The sequence below is a fragment of the Tasmannia lanceolata genome, unplaced genomic scaffold, assembly GCF_043159265.1.
Source record: "Tasmannia lanceolata isolate RefF3 unplaced genomic scaffold, GAP_Taslan_0.1 ptg000025l, whole genome shotgun sequence".
In the NCBI taxonomy this organism is placed as follows: domain Eukaryota; kingdom Viridiplantae; phylum Streptophyta; class Magnoliopsida; order Canellales; family Winteraceae; genus Tasmannia; species Tasmannia lanceolata.
In genome coordinates, this window is record NW_027518702.1 from 13718169 (window position 1) to 13739591 (window position 21423).

Sequence of the window (21423 nt, forward strand, 5' to 3'; positions counted from 1 at the left end):
AAAGAAAAGATACGGTAATTTAGTGAAATTATCAAAACGTGGTAGTGCTAATATTAGTTGCCTTTTTTTTATCATTTTGCTAATCATTCCTATATTTACAAGATTGACTCCAATACCAACTGTAAAAGTAGTATCAAGGCATTCATAACGTCGTACAAAACATAAATCAAGAATGCCATGATCACATATAATAGATGTAACGAATCCAATCTTATAGTCGAATAGTTTTGAAGTTAAATTGATTATTTACAAATAATATTTATAATAGTTTTAGAAATGATAAGGTCAATGCATTTCAAAGAGGCCTTAATCTTCGATTTTCGAATAGGATTAAATTAAAATAATCTTAGTTTCATAAAGGATCAATCTTATGGAGGCACTTTGGTCTCCATTTCTAATATGAAACTAAACTTTTTGTAAAGAAAAGAAAAGAAGAGGGTGCGATCATACCGGCACAGATGCACTGGATCCCATCAGAACTCGACAAGAGTAGTAGTAGGATGAGTGACCTCTGGGGAAGACCATGTGTTTGCACTCCTGTCCCTTTTTTTAATAGGATTAAGAGTTAGCTCAATTGGTAAGAGGCTTTGTTCCTCAACCAAGAGGTGGAGGTTCAATTTCAGCTTACCTACGGAGAGAGAACGGGGTTGAACCTTTAGCTCAACTAGTTAAGGCTTTGTTTTTCAATCTCGATGTCGCAGGTTCAATCCCAACTTACCTATGCAAAAAAGGAAAAAAATAATCTCAAAATCAGAAAGGAAAAGAAAATTTACCTCAAGAAGTATTTTTGAACTTTGACCTCGCTGAAAAAAATGGATGATCCATTGCTGTCCATGTCATTCGTTTGATTTCATCCACATTAAATCACATACCGGCAGTTAGATTATGGGCATGTATCTATATATATGTTTTTCATTCATATTGCATCACATATCCATATTCAAACCCACACTCATTAATATTACATCACATGCAAGCTCTCACATGGACAAAATTCTTACAAGGGAAAAACTCCAACCTCCTCACATTTCCTCTGATTCAAGAGTGTTCGACCCAACTCTTCTTCTTAAAATGGAAAATGAAGAAAACCCAATGAAGATCCATGTCTATTATGAAAGAATACCTCCCAAAATTCCCATTTCCCAGCTCTCATCATCCATTCTCCTCATATCAACTGCCTTGAATGCCTTTTTTTTCTATATTACCATTTCCTGATATGAACCATAGAATTGAATGGTGATGAGATGTATCTGAGGTGAAAAGGATCAGATAGCAATTGGAATGAAAAGGAAAGTTTTTTTTTTTTTTTTTTTGATAGGTAAGCTGGGGTTAGGCAGGACCCCACCAGTGTATTAATATAAAAAAGAAAGATATTACAATCAAGAGCACAAGCATCCATCCCTAACCCTAGAGATCATAACAAAAGAAACAAACGATCTCAGGCTATCCAAATTCTTCGAACTAACCTCAGAAAAAGCAACCAGGATTATAGAAATTGGTGATATACGAGACTAATCTCCCTTTAAGATGACATTGCAAAGGCTAATGGAAATTCGCACTCACGCGAGGCGAGCGAAGAAGCATCCGATGCTGAGGTCACATGCGATGATGAATCGCCTTCTCCTCCTTCATCCTCACCATGACTCTGTACTGCCGGAGCCTCACCTGATTGACCTCTCGTGCCCATCACGACTGCCCCACCAAACCGAACCCGGCGTGCGCCACCAGGAGAATCCACCGGAGAGTCCGTCGGCGACTTTGGTGCACCCAATGTGACCACAGGCGGGGTGGGTGAAACATTGTTGGGTGGTAGCTGGGCCCGTTCTGGCCCTACCACTCCTCCCTTGAATAAACATCTGTACACGAATGTCATTAGCCAAAACACCCATGGGATCCCCACCAATGCCATACCGGCGAGAGGGAACCAAGACGTCTCGGATGATTCCGGGAGGGTGATGTACATTGCGAAGAAACCTCCGCCGGCAATGATGACGAGAAAGAAGAGACATGAAATGATCCATACGCAAGTGTTACCCTCTAATGGCGGCGGCATTGATATATAAGAATTGTAAGGGGTCAAAGACCCCTACTTATCGACGATGGATTGAGGCGATTTTGCAAGGATTTTCGAAGCATTCCTCTCTCTCTTCTTATTCTTCTCTCTCTTCTATGTGCTCTTCTTCTTCTTCTTGAATGTGGGTGTTGCTAGTTTGGGAGAGGGAGAGGGAGATCCATGCGAGGAGATGGGTGTGTGTGGTGGAAGGAATTTGGCTTCTGTGTTGCCGGAGCCAAGCTCGTGGCTGCAAATCTTGGAATTTTACATGGTGGACACATTCAAACAAGAGTCACGCAAAAAAAGGTTCATGTCAAAACAAATCCACGTATGAAAATATGAGAGAGAGAGAGAGAGAGAGAGAGAGAGAGAGAGAGAGAGAGAGATGTAATAAGGAATTTGCCTCTGCCTAATGGAATTACATATAAAATATGTAATAAGGCAATTTTACTTATTAAATACATTGCAATTAGGCAAATAATTCATGATGTGGCCAAAGTTCTATAATTTTTTAATAAAATCATATATACTACATATTTTGACATATAACATTTTCAAGGTACCCATTCTCGCTATCATACATTTGGTGCATAACATGGGACGAGTTAGGGGTCATTAGAAAATGATTATGGATCCCACTTCTTGGACTGTCTACGTGGTACGAGTTCATAACCTGGGTGCACTGTCATGGTTACACCCATACCCACAATCATACACTACAAGAAAAGATGGTCTCTACCCACATACATTTACCAGCGGTCATAAAAAACCGCTATACATATTTGATTTCTAGTGGCAGTTTTATATGACTGCCTATACATATATTGGCGAATTTTATGACTTTTACGGGCAGTGAAGGTAAAACCCTACTTTTCTTTTATGCTCTGTTCACTCGTTGGGAAAGGAAAGTAAAGGCAAAGGAAGGGAAGTAATATTCCGGCGTGGCAAAATGGAAAAGAAACCTAAAAGAAAACCTGTGAGCGTTTCGGTTACGTTACATAGAATAGAATGGTTGAGATCTACAATCTTATTCACATTGGTGTTATTAATTAGTTTTTTGAGTGGTTATTGTTGTTGAGTATTTCTAAACTCAGGGGCGCGCTTGCGTAAATGCGATGAAAGGGCGCCCCCATTGGTTGAAAGACACCTAAGTGCATCAACATCTTTCGGTGCTATTATAAATGCACTTTGGTGTTTTTCAACCAATGGCGGCACCCTTTCATCTTATTCATGCAAGGGCACCCCTTGATCGAGTTTAGCATTAGAATCCTATTTTGTTTTAAAACTTATTCTTACAAAAGTCACCCTGAAGTGCTTATTCAATTATAAGCATATCTCATTTGGATGTTGAATAGCCTTTTTTCATATCGGTGTGTGGATTATGGGATTAGTTTCAATAGTACTCTATCTTTCAAAATCTTTCAATGAAGTTTTGAAATCTCTATTTAACTATTTTGGGTATTAGAACATTCAATTGAAACTGTCATGAATTATCGAATATCGTTCTAATCTTCCATTTTAATACGAGAATTTCGGGAATTTTCAAACTAAAATTGGTTTTCATAAGCGGATTTGTGGAAAAGAAAATCTATTAGAATTGTAAACCTCCTCTGGTTAATCTTGAAGAAGAAAATCTATTAGAATCAGCAAGAGAGAGAAATTGATATGCAACAAAGTGGAAAATTTTGCAACGTCAATGCAATGTCGAGATAAAATGTGAAAGCAACACTCTAAGAATACAATACTCACCCCCTATTTTAAAAAATGGACTATACTGCCCACACTATAGGATGATCCAAACCGTCCATTTGATGGGCCTAAATGTAAATAGGTTGTGCCCAAAAATCATTTATGTAGGATGATCCTAGCTCTCCGATCTATAAAGAAACTCCATTTAATCAAACTCTATAGATCGAACGGATAGGATCATCTTATGGAAATGATTTTTGGGACACAGCCTATTTACATTGTGCGGTTTGGATCATCTATGGACTATGGTGTCCATTTTGAAAAATAGGGGTGAATATTGTAATAGCAGGGGGTGAATTTATCACGGCCCTAAAATATTTTTCTCAACAAATGCTTTTTCCTATAATCCAAATATAAGGCTTAAGGTTTAGGGGTTTTTACTTTTTAGTCGAACTCTAGTAGAGCTGAGGGGTTCTCGCGCAACTCCTCCTCTACCCATAAACCCTAGCCTCGTCTTTCTATTGAATTTCCAAAGGTCCTCTTCAATCGATATACCTTTTTACTTTGCAGCATTTCCTTTTCTTTCTTTCTTTTCTTATTGTTTGATTGGACTTATGGAATATTTTGTTAAGGGTGGTTTTGTTTAGTGGGTGTATTCTTTTGAAATCTTGTTAGGGTTTGATCTGCATCTGCATGGATTGAGTAATTTGTTATGAACCCAAATCGGTTCGCAAAGTGATTGATCTTCTTGGAGGGAAGATTAGCCTCTTGACCCACTTAGAGGGATGGGTCAGTCAGTCCTCCTTTGTGTGCAAAAACACAAATCCTTGAAAAAGACTAATTACATGTTATCTATAGAAAACCCACTTAAATTTCTCCATTCCCTTGAAAAAGACTAATTACATGTTATTTATAGGAAACCCAATTGACCACTCCCTCTAAAACTTCTACTCAAGCCAATCTAGATGACCCTTTATATCTGAGACTCTATACATACCAAACAACTAAAGAGAGAATTCCACAAAATATAAACTAATTTATTCTACCCTAAGTGGGACCCATCTAGGCACGTAGCATAAATCTTTTTTGTTTTCCTGGTTTCGTCAATCCTTTTCTTGTTTTGGGTTGTTGTAGTTTGGTTATTTTTGGCACATGTTTTGGCAAGTAAACAAAATTGAACTGCTGTGGGTTGAGATGCTCAATAATATGATCTAATGACTATTGATAAGATTTTTGTTTTATCACATGTATTTGTGGGTCAGTTTTTATTTGATATGAAATCTTTGTCGACGAGTTGATACATTCGAGCATGGTTTTAAAAACTACCCTGTGTCATCGTGGTCGAATTCCTTTTCCCATGGCCGCGTTCTGCATTTTTCCGTACATAGTCAATAAAACTCCTTTGACTCTCTCGAGTTATGACCGCTTCAACCGAGTACTCGACCGTGTCGCGACGAGTCGACTAGGATTTTATTCGACTGCGTTTTGACCCGCATCCACATTTTGAAACACTAGATTTAATGTGAGCAAATATGGTAATATTAAAAAAATGTGAGCAAATATGGTATGTTTAGGGCGAATTTCGGGATCAGATGCTAATATGTTGGTTAATAATCATCTTATATCTATGATTTGGTTGACACTTTGAATTTATTGCCGACACACGTGTCGTGTTGTGTCCGACACGACACCCGTGTCGACACTCCTTTAAACACTTTTAAGGGTACTGCTAGAAGTGACAATAACTTTATATGTATGTATGTGTTTGAGAGTGACACTATTTTTAGATTTTTAGGGGTTGCCATATTAGATACCTCATATCCTTGTTGAAACTCGGCACACGAATCCGTGTCCACAAATCATGATTATATGTACTTTCTATTTTAGGCGTGTCCCCGTTTCTTGAATTTGGGAGTTTGCAGTATCCAACACTTGCGATACTCGTGTCTGTGTCCACAAATCATAGTCTTATATACTCTTTCAAAAAAAAAAAAATCATCTTTTCTAGTATAGATGCGATATTTAGAATCTTGTGATGGTATAGATGGTTTTGATTCTATGACAGTTTTTTTTTTTTTGCTGAAATTGTTATCCATTGACACTTGGTAGGAGAAAATATGATATTGGTAGGGTGTATATGTTAAAATATTGTTGACTAATTTTCATTTTAATATTTTTAAAGAAATTGGGCTTGGTGAACAGTGTACACAACAAACTTCAAGATTCTCCGATTGTATAGACACACTCCGCTTCTCTGATTTCACACAAGATTATTCTCTTCTTGTACATAAGATGCTTCTATTTTAGTGCTTAAACCCATATTCACCTCTTTATTTGTTATTCGTCTCCATTCGGTCTAGTCTTGCCCCCCCATATGGACTTGAATAGCCTTTCTCCTTCCCACAGATTCGCTATAGCTGCATCTTTATTAGCTTGTGGTGGTGTCTACACGTTTTGTAAAATAAGTAATTCTGTCAGTAGAAACTATAATTTTCAAGCTTATAATGAGGAAATATATGGGTAGGAAGAATATTTTGTATAGGTGCTAGTAGTGACTGACTTTTAAGGAGGCTTTCATAATAAGGAAATCTATCATTTGGGGCAATAACTTAGGATTTTCTGTGAGGAATATGGTATGGATGTGGTTTGGGACAATTCCAGGTGTGGACATTGACATAGGGTTGATGGTTGTATTATATGAAACTTTCTGCTTACTACAATCAGAAACATGATGGCGTGGTTAGCGGTTCCAATGTTGGTTATTTAGGAATTATAGGATATGACGGTGGAGTGGTTCATACAAATGTGAACTGACTTTTCTGTATTCGTTTATGTTTTGATTTTTTCTTTATTTAATCCATATTTGATGTATTGTGGCCGGTCCATGTTTATGTCAGTGTTTTTATTTCACAAGTGTTTGAAGAGAATAACAGCTGGGTGTTTTTCTTCTTTTCTTTTTTTTCCTTTATCAAAATTTAAGGGACATAGTCTAGGCCTATGTCGGGGTCTAGGCCTATGTAGGGTTGTTAGTAGGAAGGAAAGAAATGGTAGGATACTCAAAGATGATATAGCATTGGCATGGATGAGTTTGTAAGAGTTGTTCTTTTCTTTCTTTTTTTTTCCCACTTTTAGAGGGCTTTTATTGTGGAAGATCTTTCCATTTTCTGTTTTGCAGGGTACTAGGAAGGAAATTTCCAAAAGAAAAAAAAAATGTAATTTGAAGTTGATATACCATTTGCATTCTTAGTTGATGGGGAACATCAATTGGGAAAGGCACGAAAGATAGGAATGGGCCATGGTGATCCAACAAGTGTGGAAGCGGGGCCCACAAGTCCAAGAAAAGGAATTGCAAGGAGAGGAACAATTTTGAACAGTTGCAACATATGTGAGTTGGTCAAACAAGTCATAAGTAATTTTAGGGTTTAAGTGAATTGCCACAACACATGGGGCCCACATGGGAGAGTTATTTATTTTGGCTAGTTTCAATGAGTACAAGTTAGGATCTCTCGGTAATTAATTTAATAGCTAATTTTCTAATTAGTTGGTTTTGGTCTAGAGAAGTCAAGTCTAGCTATGTTTCTATTTTGGGTTTATTTCTGTTTTAAATAAAGAGTCCTTTGATAGTTTTTACGCTGGGGTTGTTGCTTTTAATAAGTTGTTTTAATTAGGACTATTAGGATTGTAGTTTCCAAGTTTAGTTAGGAGCAGGGACGGAGCCAGGAATTTGGCTTGGGGGGGGGGGGGGGGGGGGCAAACAAAGGCTGTTACATAATAACTATGCCCAACTTTTCCTTTGCATAGAAAAAAAACTATCAACTGTGAGCAATACCCACAAACACTTGTCTTGAACATGAACTCAACATAACACCAACTCCATAGTCCATAGCCTATGACTATGTCATCAATCCATAAAAAAAAAAAGAAATTTTCTTTTCCAGACTTTTCCAATAAGTTCTCTCAATCCAAACATGGCCAAAATCAGATTAAGGGTTTTTTTTTTTTTAACATGAGTGAAGGGGTTTTACTTTTTTTTCGGAGACAATCAGATTAAGAGAAAAACAGGGAAAGATTAAGAGAGAAAGAGAGGAGAGATTGAGAGAGAAAGAGGGAGAGATTGAGATTGAGAGTGAAAGAGGATGAAAGAAACATACCTTATTGAAATAGCCGGTTACATACTCGTGGAGATTGAAGAACAAAAAACCTAGTGAAGATTGCAGTTGTGAAGACAGAAGACTGAAGGTTGAGGAAGGCTTGAAGAACAAGAAACCCTACGCAAGGCAAGAACAAGACTACTTTTTTTTTGCCAACTTCTTTGTAAATCGATTTCTAGAAAACAAAGGCACCAAATTTTAGCAACCAAAATAGAAATTGATTTCGATTTACTATGCTATGTGCAAGGCAATAACGATTGTAAATCGATTTCTATAAAACAAAATCATTGATTATTTGCAACTTTCCCTAAAAAATAGAAATTGATTTGGGTTTAGTAAATCTTGTTTTGAAAAAATAGAAAATTTGAAATTTAAAAGGGCGCAAAGGGTATAAAAGTTATTTTTCCTGTTTTTTTTTTTTTTTTTGAGATTTCTTACGGGGGCATGCGCCCCCCCTTTAATCCGTCTCTGGTTAGGAGTCTTTGGCAAGTCATTGGCTTCTACCAGACCAATGTGGGCCAGACTGAGCAAGTTGTCTAGCCCAAATTCAAAGCATGCAAAAAGTGGCAGTATTGGGGACACCATCCTTCCTAGGCATCCTCAAATTATTTTCCTTCGGTAATTTGACCTTCTTATGTATAAATATCATTATATCTCTCCCGCTCCAAATTAATGAAGTTGGAATATATTTTAAACTCGACTATTTCTCTCGTCTCTGTTCTCTGTCTCTGTAGTTCATCACACTGAAGGAATCTTTTATCGTCTAAAGTCGACCAGACATTTAAAATTGAGGCAGGAGGGGTTCCTACATTGAGGCAGAAGGTGCTAATACATGTTTTCTCTTTGATTAGAGTTTTCTACGAGCTTTGCTTCTTAGGAGCTTGTATGAGCAATTTCGTTTTCAAATTGTGTTCTCTTTCATTTTTTTCTCCTTTTACTGCATATATGGAATTCAATCCTTTTCAAATTTCTGAGCTTCAAAGCCACATGTTACTATTTCCATATGTTATGTGAGAGTTTTTATTGTCATGCCACTTCCATGTAGCATCTTTTTTGTAGCATAAATTTTCCAGGGACTTTCTCTTTATAACTTCTTTATACTAATTTTCCGAGGTTCTACGGACACATGTTTCTCTTTATTTGCAAACACTGGTATGATAATTATGTTTTTTTGTCAATAGGATTAAAAGCCATATACACCACATTAGAAAAATATGAGCTACATGCCTACATTTAGTTACTACTTGAAGCGTTCTTTATAATGTTGTTTGGATTTGCCATTTATTTCTTTGGATCTCTCTTTCTATTTCTTACTGCAGAACTGATTATAAACTCATGAACAATTCACATGACGGGGGGCTCCTCTTTTCCATCATTTTGACCCAAAGCACGGGATTAAATAAATTCTAAATTAATAAGGTCAATTTACATTTTTCTCAAAATTCTTTACAAGTGCTACCTTGTTATATATGCTCACATGGGACCCCCATTGGCGAATAGCGGCAATCCAAGATTCCGGCCTATGTTACGGACAAAACAATGTGGTTATGGGCATCGTCTACAGAGTGGGACCCGCAACTGGAGGCACAGTATATTGCCCAATTCTTCTATTTCTCGCGAACGGGAAACATCAAAAAAGACTAAAGTGAGTTCTGATTCAGCCGATGAGGACTACAGGACATTCCAGAGACTTGCGCATTTCAAAAGAGAGCAAAATGATTCAAAAAATTTAGTCGAGGACAATGATTTGCATATGAATGATGAAAGTTACATGAAATTCCTGATACATCAAAGAGAGGACAATGATGTGTACTGTGTGGATGATGATGTAGATCCTGTTTATAAGACATTTTTGGAAAATCTGAGGGAAGATGGAAAATCATATGTTTTAGAAATGATAAATAAAGAGAATGGGATGCCTTTGTATGTGAAGTATGAAGGAGTGGATGAGTCAGCTGATGAGATTGATTCAAAAACTTGGAGAATGATGGGCTGTATTTTGAGTGGAGAAAGAGGTACATGCATAGATGAGAAGACCAGGAAACCCCACATGTCAGGTCTTGATTCTCGAAAGAATAGAAGTTCAAGACGGAATCCTGGTAAATTTATTTATCATCCAGCATCTCCTAACTGTGAGTATAAAGAAGAACTGTCTTTGGTAGATGACAGTTACGAGACATTCTTAAATAATGTTAGACTACATGGTGACTCATTTATTCTGGAATTGGAAGATGGAACCTCACTCAAATATGAAGAAGACACTGAAATTTTGACTGCATCAGAAAGATTGGCGAGTGAGAGTACTCCATATTGCGGTGACCAGCAATTGACAGAATATAAGTCATCCGAGCAACATCGTTATTCTTCTGTAAGTATTTTCTTGCATAACTTCTGTTTCATTTTAGTGTGGGCATTGATTTAAATATAACTTGTTCTATTATATAAACTCATAATATTTTGTAAATTTAGATGTGTGAAGATGATGAAAGTTCAATAGACAGTCTCTATGACTCATCTTATTTCAAGGATAAGCTTATGGCTGTTCTTAATAAGCCATATGACCATAATGAGTATGAAGAGTTGTGGGAACAAGTCAATGCTCATAAACCGATGGAACGACAGAGAAACTTACGCTTGCGATCCGTATCATATGCAACCAAAGGGAAGGGCATGTCATATCTTGATTATCATCCTGGTAATAAACACATTCTGTAGAGTTTGTTTCTTCTTCTATTTTATTTTGTTTGTGATTACAGCTCTTGTAACTTGTAAGCGATTGCTCTTCTTATTTATGCCATGATATCTATTGAGATTTGCATCTTATTTCTATGTAACAATTTAATATGCATTTATGTTCATACTTGTAATGAGTGGCAGTGTGATTTTAGCGTAACTGATAAAGCATTTATCAAAATGTTTTCGAAAACAATTGTTTGTTTCTCAAAGGATTTTCCAAATGCATTTGTGGGCCCAGGTTGTTAGATTGGAAGGTATACCTTAGGTGGGCCCAGGGGTAGATAGTTGCGCACCCCCCCCCCCCCCCCCCCCTCTTAGAGTCCTGGAAATGATGATTGGAGGTAGGGCGTACACATATGATGTGATTAGAGGTAATTGGATGATTTGACTGTCATCTTCAGGGTAATCCCAGGTGGGGACCACTTACCTGCGACCGTAATATGACAACAGAGCAAGGTTGCAGTGGGGCTCTTTGAGTCATGCAGGATAGTTTGTCGGATCTTGCGACGATCCCATTCATAACTTGCTTTACCCTTTAAGATTCTTGGAGGATCCAGGCTTGGATTTCATTGATTACATGGACGGATATGATTATCCACATAAGATGTAGAATGGAGATGCACCATAAGTATGGTGGGTACACTTGGGCGTTTTTTCCCACTTGGGCTTTTTTCCCATGTGGGCATTTATGGAGAATAATTAATTAATGATATTAATTAATTGAAGAAGAACTTTCTATTTTGGATTAATTAATCAGTTGAGAGTTTCTAATTTTTAAGAGAGAAGAAAAGTTTCCTTGCTTTTTCATTTGGATTTTAAAAAGAGTTTCTAAAATTCAAATTTGATGGAAATTAATTAAGGCAACCCAAGTGAGCTGGGTGCCCAAGCAGAGTTGGACGTCCAACTCTGGGGAGGTTTTCTAATTCAATTTGAGTTGCTTTTGGCAAGTTGTTTTTTTTTTTTTTGGTAGGTAAATTGGGGTTAGGCAAGACCCCGACCAGATATCATTAAAAACAAATGGATTACAGAGGGAGGACTACAAAAAGCAGCCTGATGGAAGGGAACACACTCCCTTGAAGATACATTGAAATGAAACAATAAAAGACTAGAGGAGCACAAGATCAAGAGAGATACTAGTCGAGGGGGAGGCCCTGGCGACTTCAATATCTAGTATATATTTTCCCCGAGAAGTCTTCATTGCAGATAGATAAAAGGTCCTTTGGAAGGCTTTGCTTGGGGATGTCTTTTCCTTTGATCGGGCAGTCATGTTTGGATAGGAAATCAGCACCTCTATTCGCTTCCCTCCATATATGGGATATGCTCCAGTTCTGAAAAAAAACTAAGCTCATATATTATCTGGTACAGGATGTGCTTTTTCTTCCAAAGGCAGGGGATGAGGCCTCTTATGGTGTTAACTGCAAGGAGAGAATTGGATTCGATCCAAAGATTTGTTATGTTTTTTGTCCTTGCCAGTTTAATACCATAGAATATTTCCTCAATTTCTAACTCTTGGATTGTAGCAGCAGCAGCACAGTTTATGGAGAAGGCAGATAAAGTTACTCCATAATTATCTCTCAGAAGCCCTCCAATAGCAGCAAGGTCTCCAACCAAAGAAGCATCAGAATTAAGTTTACACCAGCCTGTATCTGGAGGGTACCGATAACAAAATTTTGGACCAATCACATTTATAAAAAGGGGGATTTGGAAAAGCACAATGGCAAGTTGGACCAATGGCAAGTTGTTTTATGAAAAGCAAAATTGATTTAAAAGGAGTTTTAATTCATACGGGATTCTTTTTCAAATTGGTATCTCACTTAAAGAAGGAAATTGAGAGAGAGAGAGATAGAGAGAGGGAGAGAGGGAGCTTGGACGTCGAAGGCAACGCAGACACCCATGCGACTCATCTCTATATATTCTGGTTTTTGGAGAAGCACAAAGGTCGCACACTCACGTGCGATTTGGACGTCTCTCTCTTTCCCTCCCTAAGTGAAAAACGTTTTCACCACTCGAAGATAGTTCCTCCGCAAGTCCGAGTAATTGAAGGGAGCCATCGATCCAACTTCCAAGGCGTTCATGTTTGAGAAGCGTCGAAGCCAGCGATGAGTAGATCTAAGCAGAGATTACTATTTCGAGTAATCAATTTGGTATTGTATTCTTGATCTTCTTGAATTTTATTTTGATCACTATTGACAATCTAGTAACTAGGATCCTGTAAATCCGATTAAGGGAGAGAAAGTTTTTGTTTTATATTGTTCCAAGGCATTCCGTTGCGCCTTGATCCTTTAATCAGAGCGGGTTTAACTAACATCCTCACGGTCAGTACCCTTCAATAATAGCTACGGCACGGCGAATGACAGATCTTAATCCATTTTTTATGCTTCTAAGGGGTTTGGGGCTGGACTTTCAGCAATACACTCACTGTAATTGCCTCAAATTTCTGCATATAATCCATAATACTTAGATTCCCTTGTGTAAATGGGATCAAATGATCAAAGAATCCGTTTTAAAACTGTCTAGGAAGGTTCTCATGTTTCATTTTGGTCTTCATCTATTCCCATATGTTGAGTGAAGGGATCACAAGTCTTTGTCTATGCATCTCAACATGTCTCTTGCATATTTTAGCATGGCCAACTAGCTTCATCTTAACTAGACTGATCCTATGATCATATGTCCTATCATACCACTTTACTCTATTATTGCAGCTAGCCAATGACAAAATACTTAGGTGCATCCACTTCAACCTTTTAGTTATATCACCTATATGATCGACATGCTTGTATCAATTTCTTTCAGTTGCTTCTTGAAAGAAATTCGCTTACTGTTAACTCTAGGGACTGCTCTAGGTGTTGGAATCACTTGTTTTTTCTCTCCAACTGATTGTTCACTTGGGGTTGTTTGGTCAACTTGATTAGAGGAATTCCAAATGTTGGCCACATCCTCCACCTTGAGTGGAGTTTATGTTTAATTGTTCCTGTAAATATCTAATTCTATCCATTAGTTCACATATAAGATCGTTATAAGCCTTGGGATTGAGCCCCTAGCTCAATGATTGAGTCTCGGTTCTTCAACCAAGAGGCCAGGATTTCATTCCCAGCCTACCTATTATAAATGATCGTCTTGAGCCTTATCTGGCCACTTACTGCTAAAATTCCCATCTCTTCAGGTTGCTATTCAACCTAGTCTCTTATACCGATATGATCTAGAATAATAGGGGAAACTTAGGGCATGTTCGGCAAGGCTTCGTATTCTCTTCTGTAAAATCATGGAAAAATGGCTTGATGAGAATCTACAAAAGCGACTTCGAGCCGCTCAACAGAATCTCATCAAATCCAATTATTTACTCACGTCAAAAGAGGATTTTGGGAAAACGGGCTTGGTGGTCCGTGTTTGCTGAACAATTGTTTCGTCATTTCATTGCCTTTACCATTCTCTGCCCCTATAAATCTGGCAGAAACCATTTTATTAATGGTTGCCGAACACACCCGTACTTGCCTGTTAATAGTGTTGTGAACAGTGTCGTGAATAGTGAAGCATGCTCTATTTTATACCTTAAGTCACTTGAGCGATTCAAGTGACAAAATCAAAATTCCTAAATTCAATCAACATGCTGCTGGATATGACTTCTTCAGACGACATGGTTGATTAGAAGATTGATTTTTCCGATTTTTTTTGGGGGGGTGAGGGGTGCTTGATGTGGCTGATTTCTATGGAAAACCATCAAGAAACTTTTTTAGATTGGCCCAATGGAGATTTTATTTTGACTGACGTGATATGGTAGTTGGACGGTCATGTATTTCAAGGTAAACTGCATCATTTTGGTGGCAACAAATACAAGAGTCAATGGGGCTATTCGATAATTAAAACTAATGAAAAAGAAGCTCAGGGAAATGTTTCTGCTGGCCAACCTTCCCCAAGCTCTCTTCATTCGTTACCATAATCTGCGACAACAAAAGAAGCGCAGACGAGTAAATAGTCACAGTGATAGCCTAGGTGAAATGGAACAACTTGTTGGCCATTACATTCTTGGTCTTCAAAATCAAATTTAGGACGAGCTTGTGGCCCAACAAAATTGGACTATTGATGAAGGTTATCATTTATCCATTAATTTCAAAGAAAAACTGAAATGACTTGGCATTCGACACATCGTATCAGTTTTCACTAATGAAAGGACTTTATTATCTCTTGAAGAATTAAAAGTGATCGCTCAACCATGATTTCAGCCGTAAGTTTTCCAAACCAAACTCTCAAGCAGGGGGAGGTTCCTCCATACGAGAAAGTTAATGCATGGGAGGATGACTTATATAAGTTATAACACAAATTGTTACAAGTGTGAAGGAGTTGGGCATTTGTCTCTCGATTGTTCCACACTATGGGCGCATCTTGCGGAGCAAGAATTACTCGAAAATGAGGATAGGGCTCATGAAGAGGTTTTTATTGATGAAGAGGATCTTAATTTAGATCTGGAAAATGGAGAGTTTCTTGTGTTCCAAATAGTGCTGATCTCGCCTAGTCAAGAGTTATACCAGGATTTGGCGACAAAAGAACTCATTTCAGTTGTGAGTGTTTTGTGGATGAAAAATTATGTACCGTTATCGACAATGGTAGCTCAAGTAGAACATTGTGTCCTAAGAGATAGTGAGTAAGCTTAGCTTGAAGGTGGAGACGTGCCCTCACACCCTCAACCGTACAAAGTGGCATGTCTCAACTCTCAAGGAAGGTAATTATTTTTCTTATTGATCCATGTTGCTTAATTTCTCTATTAGAAAAAATTATAAGGACTCAGTTTAATGTGATGTGCGGATGGAAGCATATCATATGCTTTTGGGTAGACCATTTATCGGGAAATCATCAACCATGGGAAGCCGAATACTTATACAACTATACTTCAAAGAAGGATGGAAAAAACTTTATTTCGAACCCATTGAAAAAAGTAGTTTTCACTTAACATAAGAGGGCATCTAACCTCTTAACTACTCATCAACTAATTGATGAAAGCCATGAGACCGAACATATCTATGCTGTTGTTGGAAATGTGGTAATTTGAGGGGAATAAATGCAATAAGAGCTCTCACAAGAGATCTTTCATATTGCTACATCTGTTTGAAGATCTTACTCTAGAGGAAATCTCCTTTCGATGAGAGATAGACAACATAGTTTTGATCTCATTCTAAAGGAGGACGGTTCAAGATGCATGTGTGGATATCCATGCTATTAAACAAATAACTGTCAAATTTGGATCTACAATTCCTCATTTAATGAGATGCTGGATCTTTTGTGTGGCTGTTGCTCCAAATTCGATTTGAGATATGGGTATCATCAGTTCGTCACATATGCATAAACCTGGGAGATAAATGAAACACATCATTCAAGATTTAAGGATTGTATTTGTGGCTTGTCATGTCATTTTAGTTCTCAAACGCCCAAGTACATTCCTACGAATGATGACCCACACACTCTGTCCTCTTATTGGTGAATTGGTTGTTGTTTATTGTTTATACTGTAAGTTTGGAAACCATATTAACCGTCTTCATCAAGTAATGGAAATTTTTCAAAAGGAAAAGCTTTACATCAACTTGAAAAAGTGTGCATTCATGCAATCAAAAGTTGCCTGTGTTGTGTGCTGATGTGGTGAAGGTCAATCAAGAAAGTGTCAGAGCAATTGTGAAATGGTCTAGGTTTACTATGATGGGTGAACTGCGTAGTTTCATCAAGGTGGCAACTTTTTTTCGCCGATTCATAAGAAATTTCTGCACCATCGCTGCTCATCACTGATGAATGAAGCAATTGTGGAGCGGTAAAGGCCTACTACAATGCGTGAACCACATAGTTTCATTGAGTTGCCAACATTTTTTCACCGATTTATAAAAAATTTCTGCAACATTGTTGCTCATCTGACTGATGCATGAAGAACAGACTTTTCATTTCGTCTTAGGCAGATGATATGAGTTTTCAACCAGTGAAGAAACAGATGAGTAAGGTGCTCATTATTGGATTTCCCAACTTTGGAATGTTATTCAAAGTTAACTGCAAGCCTGCAATACTTCACATATAGGAGTCAAAGTGGTTCTTAGACAGGCGGTACATCCAATAACTTTCTTTGGTGTAAAGCTAAATGAAGCACATAATTGTTATTTGACAGATAGTAAATTTCTATGCTATGGTATATAAGCTTTGAGGAGTTGTAAATAATTACATATTCATCTTGAGTTTATTCTTTATTCTTACCAAGAAACACTAAGGTATTTGAATCCTCAAGAAAAACACAAATCTTTCGCATGATGCCAATTGGAGTGAGTGTACTCTTTTGTGCTCAAGCAGACATAGGGAGCACAAAACAAGGTTGGCCATTCTTCGAGTTGACAAATGTCTATACTAAGTACCTTTGTGGTTGAATTTGTAGGATTTGAAATAACCTAAGGAAAGCTATAAATCAAACTCCTATTCTATCCATATTTTACAAGAGCTTGATGACACAGAGAATTGAAATGACTCCTAGAATCACATATGGCCCCAATTGTTTCTACACATGTTCCAAAGGGAATTAATTTATGGCAATGAATTTCCAATTACAAAGCAAGTCTCCCAGTGATAATCACCAAAATTTTCTTGATATTTTCATTCTGTTTGACCGTAATGGAAAAGTAATGAGAAATGATATTCAAACTCCTTGTTTTTATAAGGGAAATCCTCTTTAATTTACACTTTCTAATTGGCTGTTTGATGCTGGTTGTATTCCTGAAAAAGCTATCGAGAGCCAATCAGAAAAGTGCAAAAGAGAGGAGTGCCACAATCAAAAGATCGGTGTGCTGATCTCATCTCCTTTGTACATTTGCTATATTTGGAATATCTCCTTATTCAACTAAACTTTGATCTATATTTCTGGTCCATGTTCTTGTTTTAAGCTTAGAATTTATTTTGTTCACTGTGTAGATCTTGCGAAACAATTCAAGTCGGCTGATCCCCATCAAGCGTTGACCCTGTTGCGTGGCTTCTTCTTTTGGTTGAAGGTGATTCTGCTTCTTGATGTTCATATAAATGGCTGAACATTTTTATTATGTAATTTGAATGTGAATATTCTTCAGTTTTGATGTCCTTTTCTTTTTAGCCATTTTTCAGTTTCTAAGAAGGTAGGATTTATCTAGAAAGAAACAGTACTGATATAGAAAAAACCAGGCATTATAGATATAGTATTGGATGTTAGCAGTGACACGGACATATCTCTTTCACACATTTGTATAACTAATGAAATGAAAGATAGTATGAAGAGAGAATGTGTTTCTAAAGTTGCGGGGTGCTCCATTTGTCAAGTCTAAAGAGAAACTTGTTGATGGGTTCACTAAGGGGCTGGGTAGACGTCAGTTTCAAATGATTTCTAACAAGCTGAGCATGGATGATATGCTCTAGCTTCAGGGAGAGTGCTAAAAGTAGGCGTGTATGTCTATTTAATCAGTAAGGGTAGTCGAATAAGAAACAATGAGAGGGTGGAGGGGTGATGTGGAAAGAGGAAGTATTTGAATGCTCAAGAGGTGAATCACTAAACTAATGCTGTCGCATCCTAATATTATTAGGCCAACTTTTGATGGTTCTCCATTTGGGAGTTGGCGTTTGACAAGCATGGGCAGTGTGTTTTGGGATGATAAAGGGGAGGTTGTTTACCTTTCCTCTGGGTTATTGGTATTAGAGATTCTATTGAAGCATTGGTTAATGCTCTTCTTACTGGTATTCAAGGTGTTAGGGTTGATGTTGAAAGAGTATGTACTAGAAAGTTTGAAGAGGAAAATTGTTAAATGGATGTTGCTAATATTATTAAACTGACTTTTTATGGTTCTTCATTGAGGAGTTAGGAGTCGGCAAGCATTCACAGTGTGCTTTTGGATGATAAAGGGGAGTTTTATTTCGGTAGGTAATCTGGGATTGAACCTATGACCTCATGCTTGATATACCAGAGGGGAGGTTGTTTTACCTTTCTGTAGGCTTATTAGCATTTGGGATTTTATTTAACTGTAGTTTCATGATCTTCTTACTTCTCTTCAAATATTTATGATGGAGATTGGCAGTTGGTTATGTGTGGAAGAGTGAGGAGTGAGCATTGAATGTCATTACGTGACCAAGATGATTAGCATGGACCCATGGAGGTTGTCTCCCTTCATAAGTAAGATTATCTTTTTAACAGGAAAGATGTGTGTGTGTGTGTGAGAGAGAGAGAGAGAGAGAGAGGTGCAAGGGCTGGAGAAGGGCCTTTGAATAGATCCACATCATTAATTGCAACCGAATTCAGTTGCTCAACCGATTTTAAAAATGACGTGGATCTATTCAAGGGCCCCTCTCCCGCCCTTGCATAAAGAGGGCCCTTGCATCTATCATTCCTCATATATATTTGGCTAACTCCGTTAGCGTAAATATTTTCATAGAGCTTCTCATTTGTAACTTTCAAAAAAGAAAAAAAAAATGAGGTTCTCATTTGTGCAGGCATGTTTGCCCCCTGTAATTTCTGTTGTTTATTTCCTATTTATCCTTGCCTCAAGAAGAAAAACTGGGTATTTATTATTTAAGAGGTACTATGAGGCTTCCATTTGGTAAAATGATCACCTTGTATCTTAGCGATGCAAAACTATGGAACTTAACAACTTTGTGTGGCAGTTGGATCTGACCTCGTTGTTTTGACAATGCTTGGAACCATGGAATTCTGATTGATGATATGGTGGTGGTATTCTTGTATGCAGAATTTGTCACATGATGGTGCATTTAAGCCATGGATCACGCCACCCAATTGTCTCGATCTGATCCCGACCTCTACCTATGAGATGATGCCTCCAATCCAAATTGCAATGCCTGAAAATTTTGAGAGCGAATTATTCGTAGCTGAGACTGAGGAGATTCCATCGTAACATGGTATTTACATAGTGTTAATTATGATATTTACTCTACTCATTTTCAATTTCTTTCTTATTTGATACAATCCGGGGTTTCCTCATGTTCATATTTGAAGTTGAAAACCCTAATGTTCATTTTGTAATTTGATCTCTAAGATATACTGCAGGCAAAAGTTGGGGAATGGTGTGCAGTAGCCTTCCTTTTGCTGTTTTGGGTGGGCTCCATGCCAATCAGGGTTATTTCATGATTTTGTTCTTTGGCTATATCATTCCTCAATGGTGATATCTGCACTCCCTTATTTTGATACTAGTAGCCCTCTCTCTTTGTGCACTATTCAAATATTCAAATAAGGAAACTATACTATCAGTTTCCAATTGATTAATTTGTAGAATTTCCTCTGCATGAGTGGAGATTCAGTGTTACACCTTGATGGAAATGATCAATGGTATATCATTTTGAACAGGAATTGGCATGGCCCACAGTGGCCTGGCTACTCTGAAATTCTTTTTATGGAATTGTTTTCCCTTGAAAAAGTTTCACAGGAAACAATGGGTGTATCATGATTTTTTTTCCACAGCTTTTCGATGAAGAATTTCTACCCAGAAATTCTTTTTATGGAATTTTGATATCATGATTGGTTTTACTAGGGTTTTTTATGAAAAATTTCTACCCTGAGGGCGCGTTTGGCCCCAGGGAATTTGTTTTCATGATAAATCGGTAGTCTCCAAGTGGAGATGAGGGTGAAGTTGCTAAAAATTGGGAAACAAAATCCAGGAATGGGGTGTCTCTCAATGAGATGTGATGTGGGCTAAAAATCAGGAAATAAAAAACTCTACTCAAAATCCGATTTTAGCCGCATTAGGAGACACCCATTCCTGGATTTTATTTCCTGATTTTTAGCAACTTTACCCTCATCTCCACTTGAGACTGCCAATTTATCACGAAAACAAATTCCTGGCGGCCAGATATGGCCTGAAAATTCTACTTTTTCCATGAAGAAATATGGCTATATATCATGATTGTTTGCTTTTTTTCCTAGTTTATTCAATGAAAAATTTCTACCTAAACAAATGAGTTAGCAAACCTTGGAAATTTTGATTATTTGTAGGAGAAAGTTTTCAGCATAGGTAAACAAGTCCTCAAAAACCGTTTCCATTGTTTGATTACATATGAAAGATAAGGGATTTGCTAGCGACCATCGCAGAAGGCATTTCAGGCCTGGGCTATTGCATGTGAGAGCAGACACCTCAGATGAATTAAATGAATAAGACAAAATCTGAGCCTGTGTGGCTGCTCTGACATGCATGCGAAATGCCTTCTTCGATGGTCCCAAGCAAATCTCGGAAAACAATTTGATTGACCTAGTGTGTGGTTCATCTTTTATTCAATGTATGATGGTGTCTTTAAACCCTATCATTTCCCTCTAAATCATGGAAAGGAAAACAAAAATAATGTTGAGCTGTATGTGGCCCTCATTGTAATATAATGAGCCCCCCCTCAACCTATCTTTGATCCCGGCCGTTCATCTCATTGACCATTTGTTGGATATCCAATGGTCCAATTGATATTTTGGCGACCTGATTAAAATCCTAATGTTGATGATAAACCATTTGGGGGGGAAGACTCAATGCAAATGATTGAATTGTAATCTTGGAATTATGTCTTCTTAATGAATTCAAATGCAAAGATTAGCAAATTGCCAAGGGTCTGAGGTACTTGGGGTCACTATTCTCAATAGGGCGCGAAAACACATAGCAACTCTTGAATGGAAATTGAAAAGAGAATGTTGAGACAATTGAAAATGGTGTTTCCTTGTTCCTGTATCCTGTATCTTTGCTTTGGATCATTGGGTTTAGGCATTACTACACACCTTGCCTTTCATGAGATTTGTTGCTTAGATCTTCAAGGCAAATGTTCGCA

General features: G+C 37.6%; 2 protein-coding genes across 7 annotated transcripts; one reads left to right on the forward strand and one right to left on the reverse strand.

The window, feature by feature from the left end:
* Nucleotides 1-1522: 1522 nt before the first annotated feature.
* On the reverse strand, nt 1523-2053 carry LOC143857673 (uncharacterized). The gene has a single exon (XM_077368109.1). It carries the CDS (start codon nt 2051-2053, stop codon nt 1523-1525), a length of 531 nt encoding a protein of 176 aa, XP_077224224.1.
* A 2095-nt stretch (nt 2054-4148) lies between these two features.
* Nucleotides 4149-19965, forward strand: LOC143857808 (uncharacterized). 6 transcript variants are annotated; one of them, XM_077368308.1, is made up of 7 exons: nt 8363-8511; nt 8628-8715; nt 9213-9312; nt 9394-10261; nt 10363-10588; nt 17560-17636; nt 19353-19965. In XM_077368308.1, exons 4-7 carry the CDS (start codon nt 9416-9418, stop codon nt 19515-19517), a joined length of 1314 nt encoding a protein of 437 aa, XP_077224423.1. In that variant the 5' UTR covers nt 8363-8511; nt 8628-8715; nt 9213-9312; nt 9394-9415; the 3' UTR covers nt 19518-19965. The 6 variants fall into 6 exon arrangements, with proteins under 6 accessions (XP_077224419.1, XP_077224418.1, XP_077224422.1 ...); XM_077368304.1 differs by lacking the exons at nt 8363-8511; nt 8628-8715 and adding an exon at nt 4149-4277 and having other exon boundaries at nt 9213-10261; nt 19353-19521; nt 19659-19965; XM_077368303.1 differs by lacking the exons at nt 8363-8511; nt 8628-8715 and adding an exon at nt 4149-4277 and having other exon boundaries at nt 9213-10261; nt 19353-19521; nt 19670-19965.
* The last annotated feature ends 1458 nt before the right edge of the window (nt 19966-21423 follow it).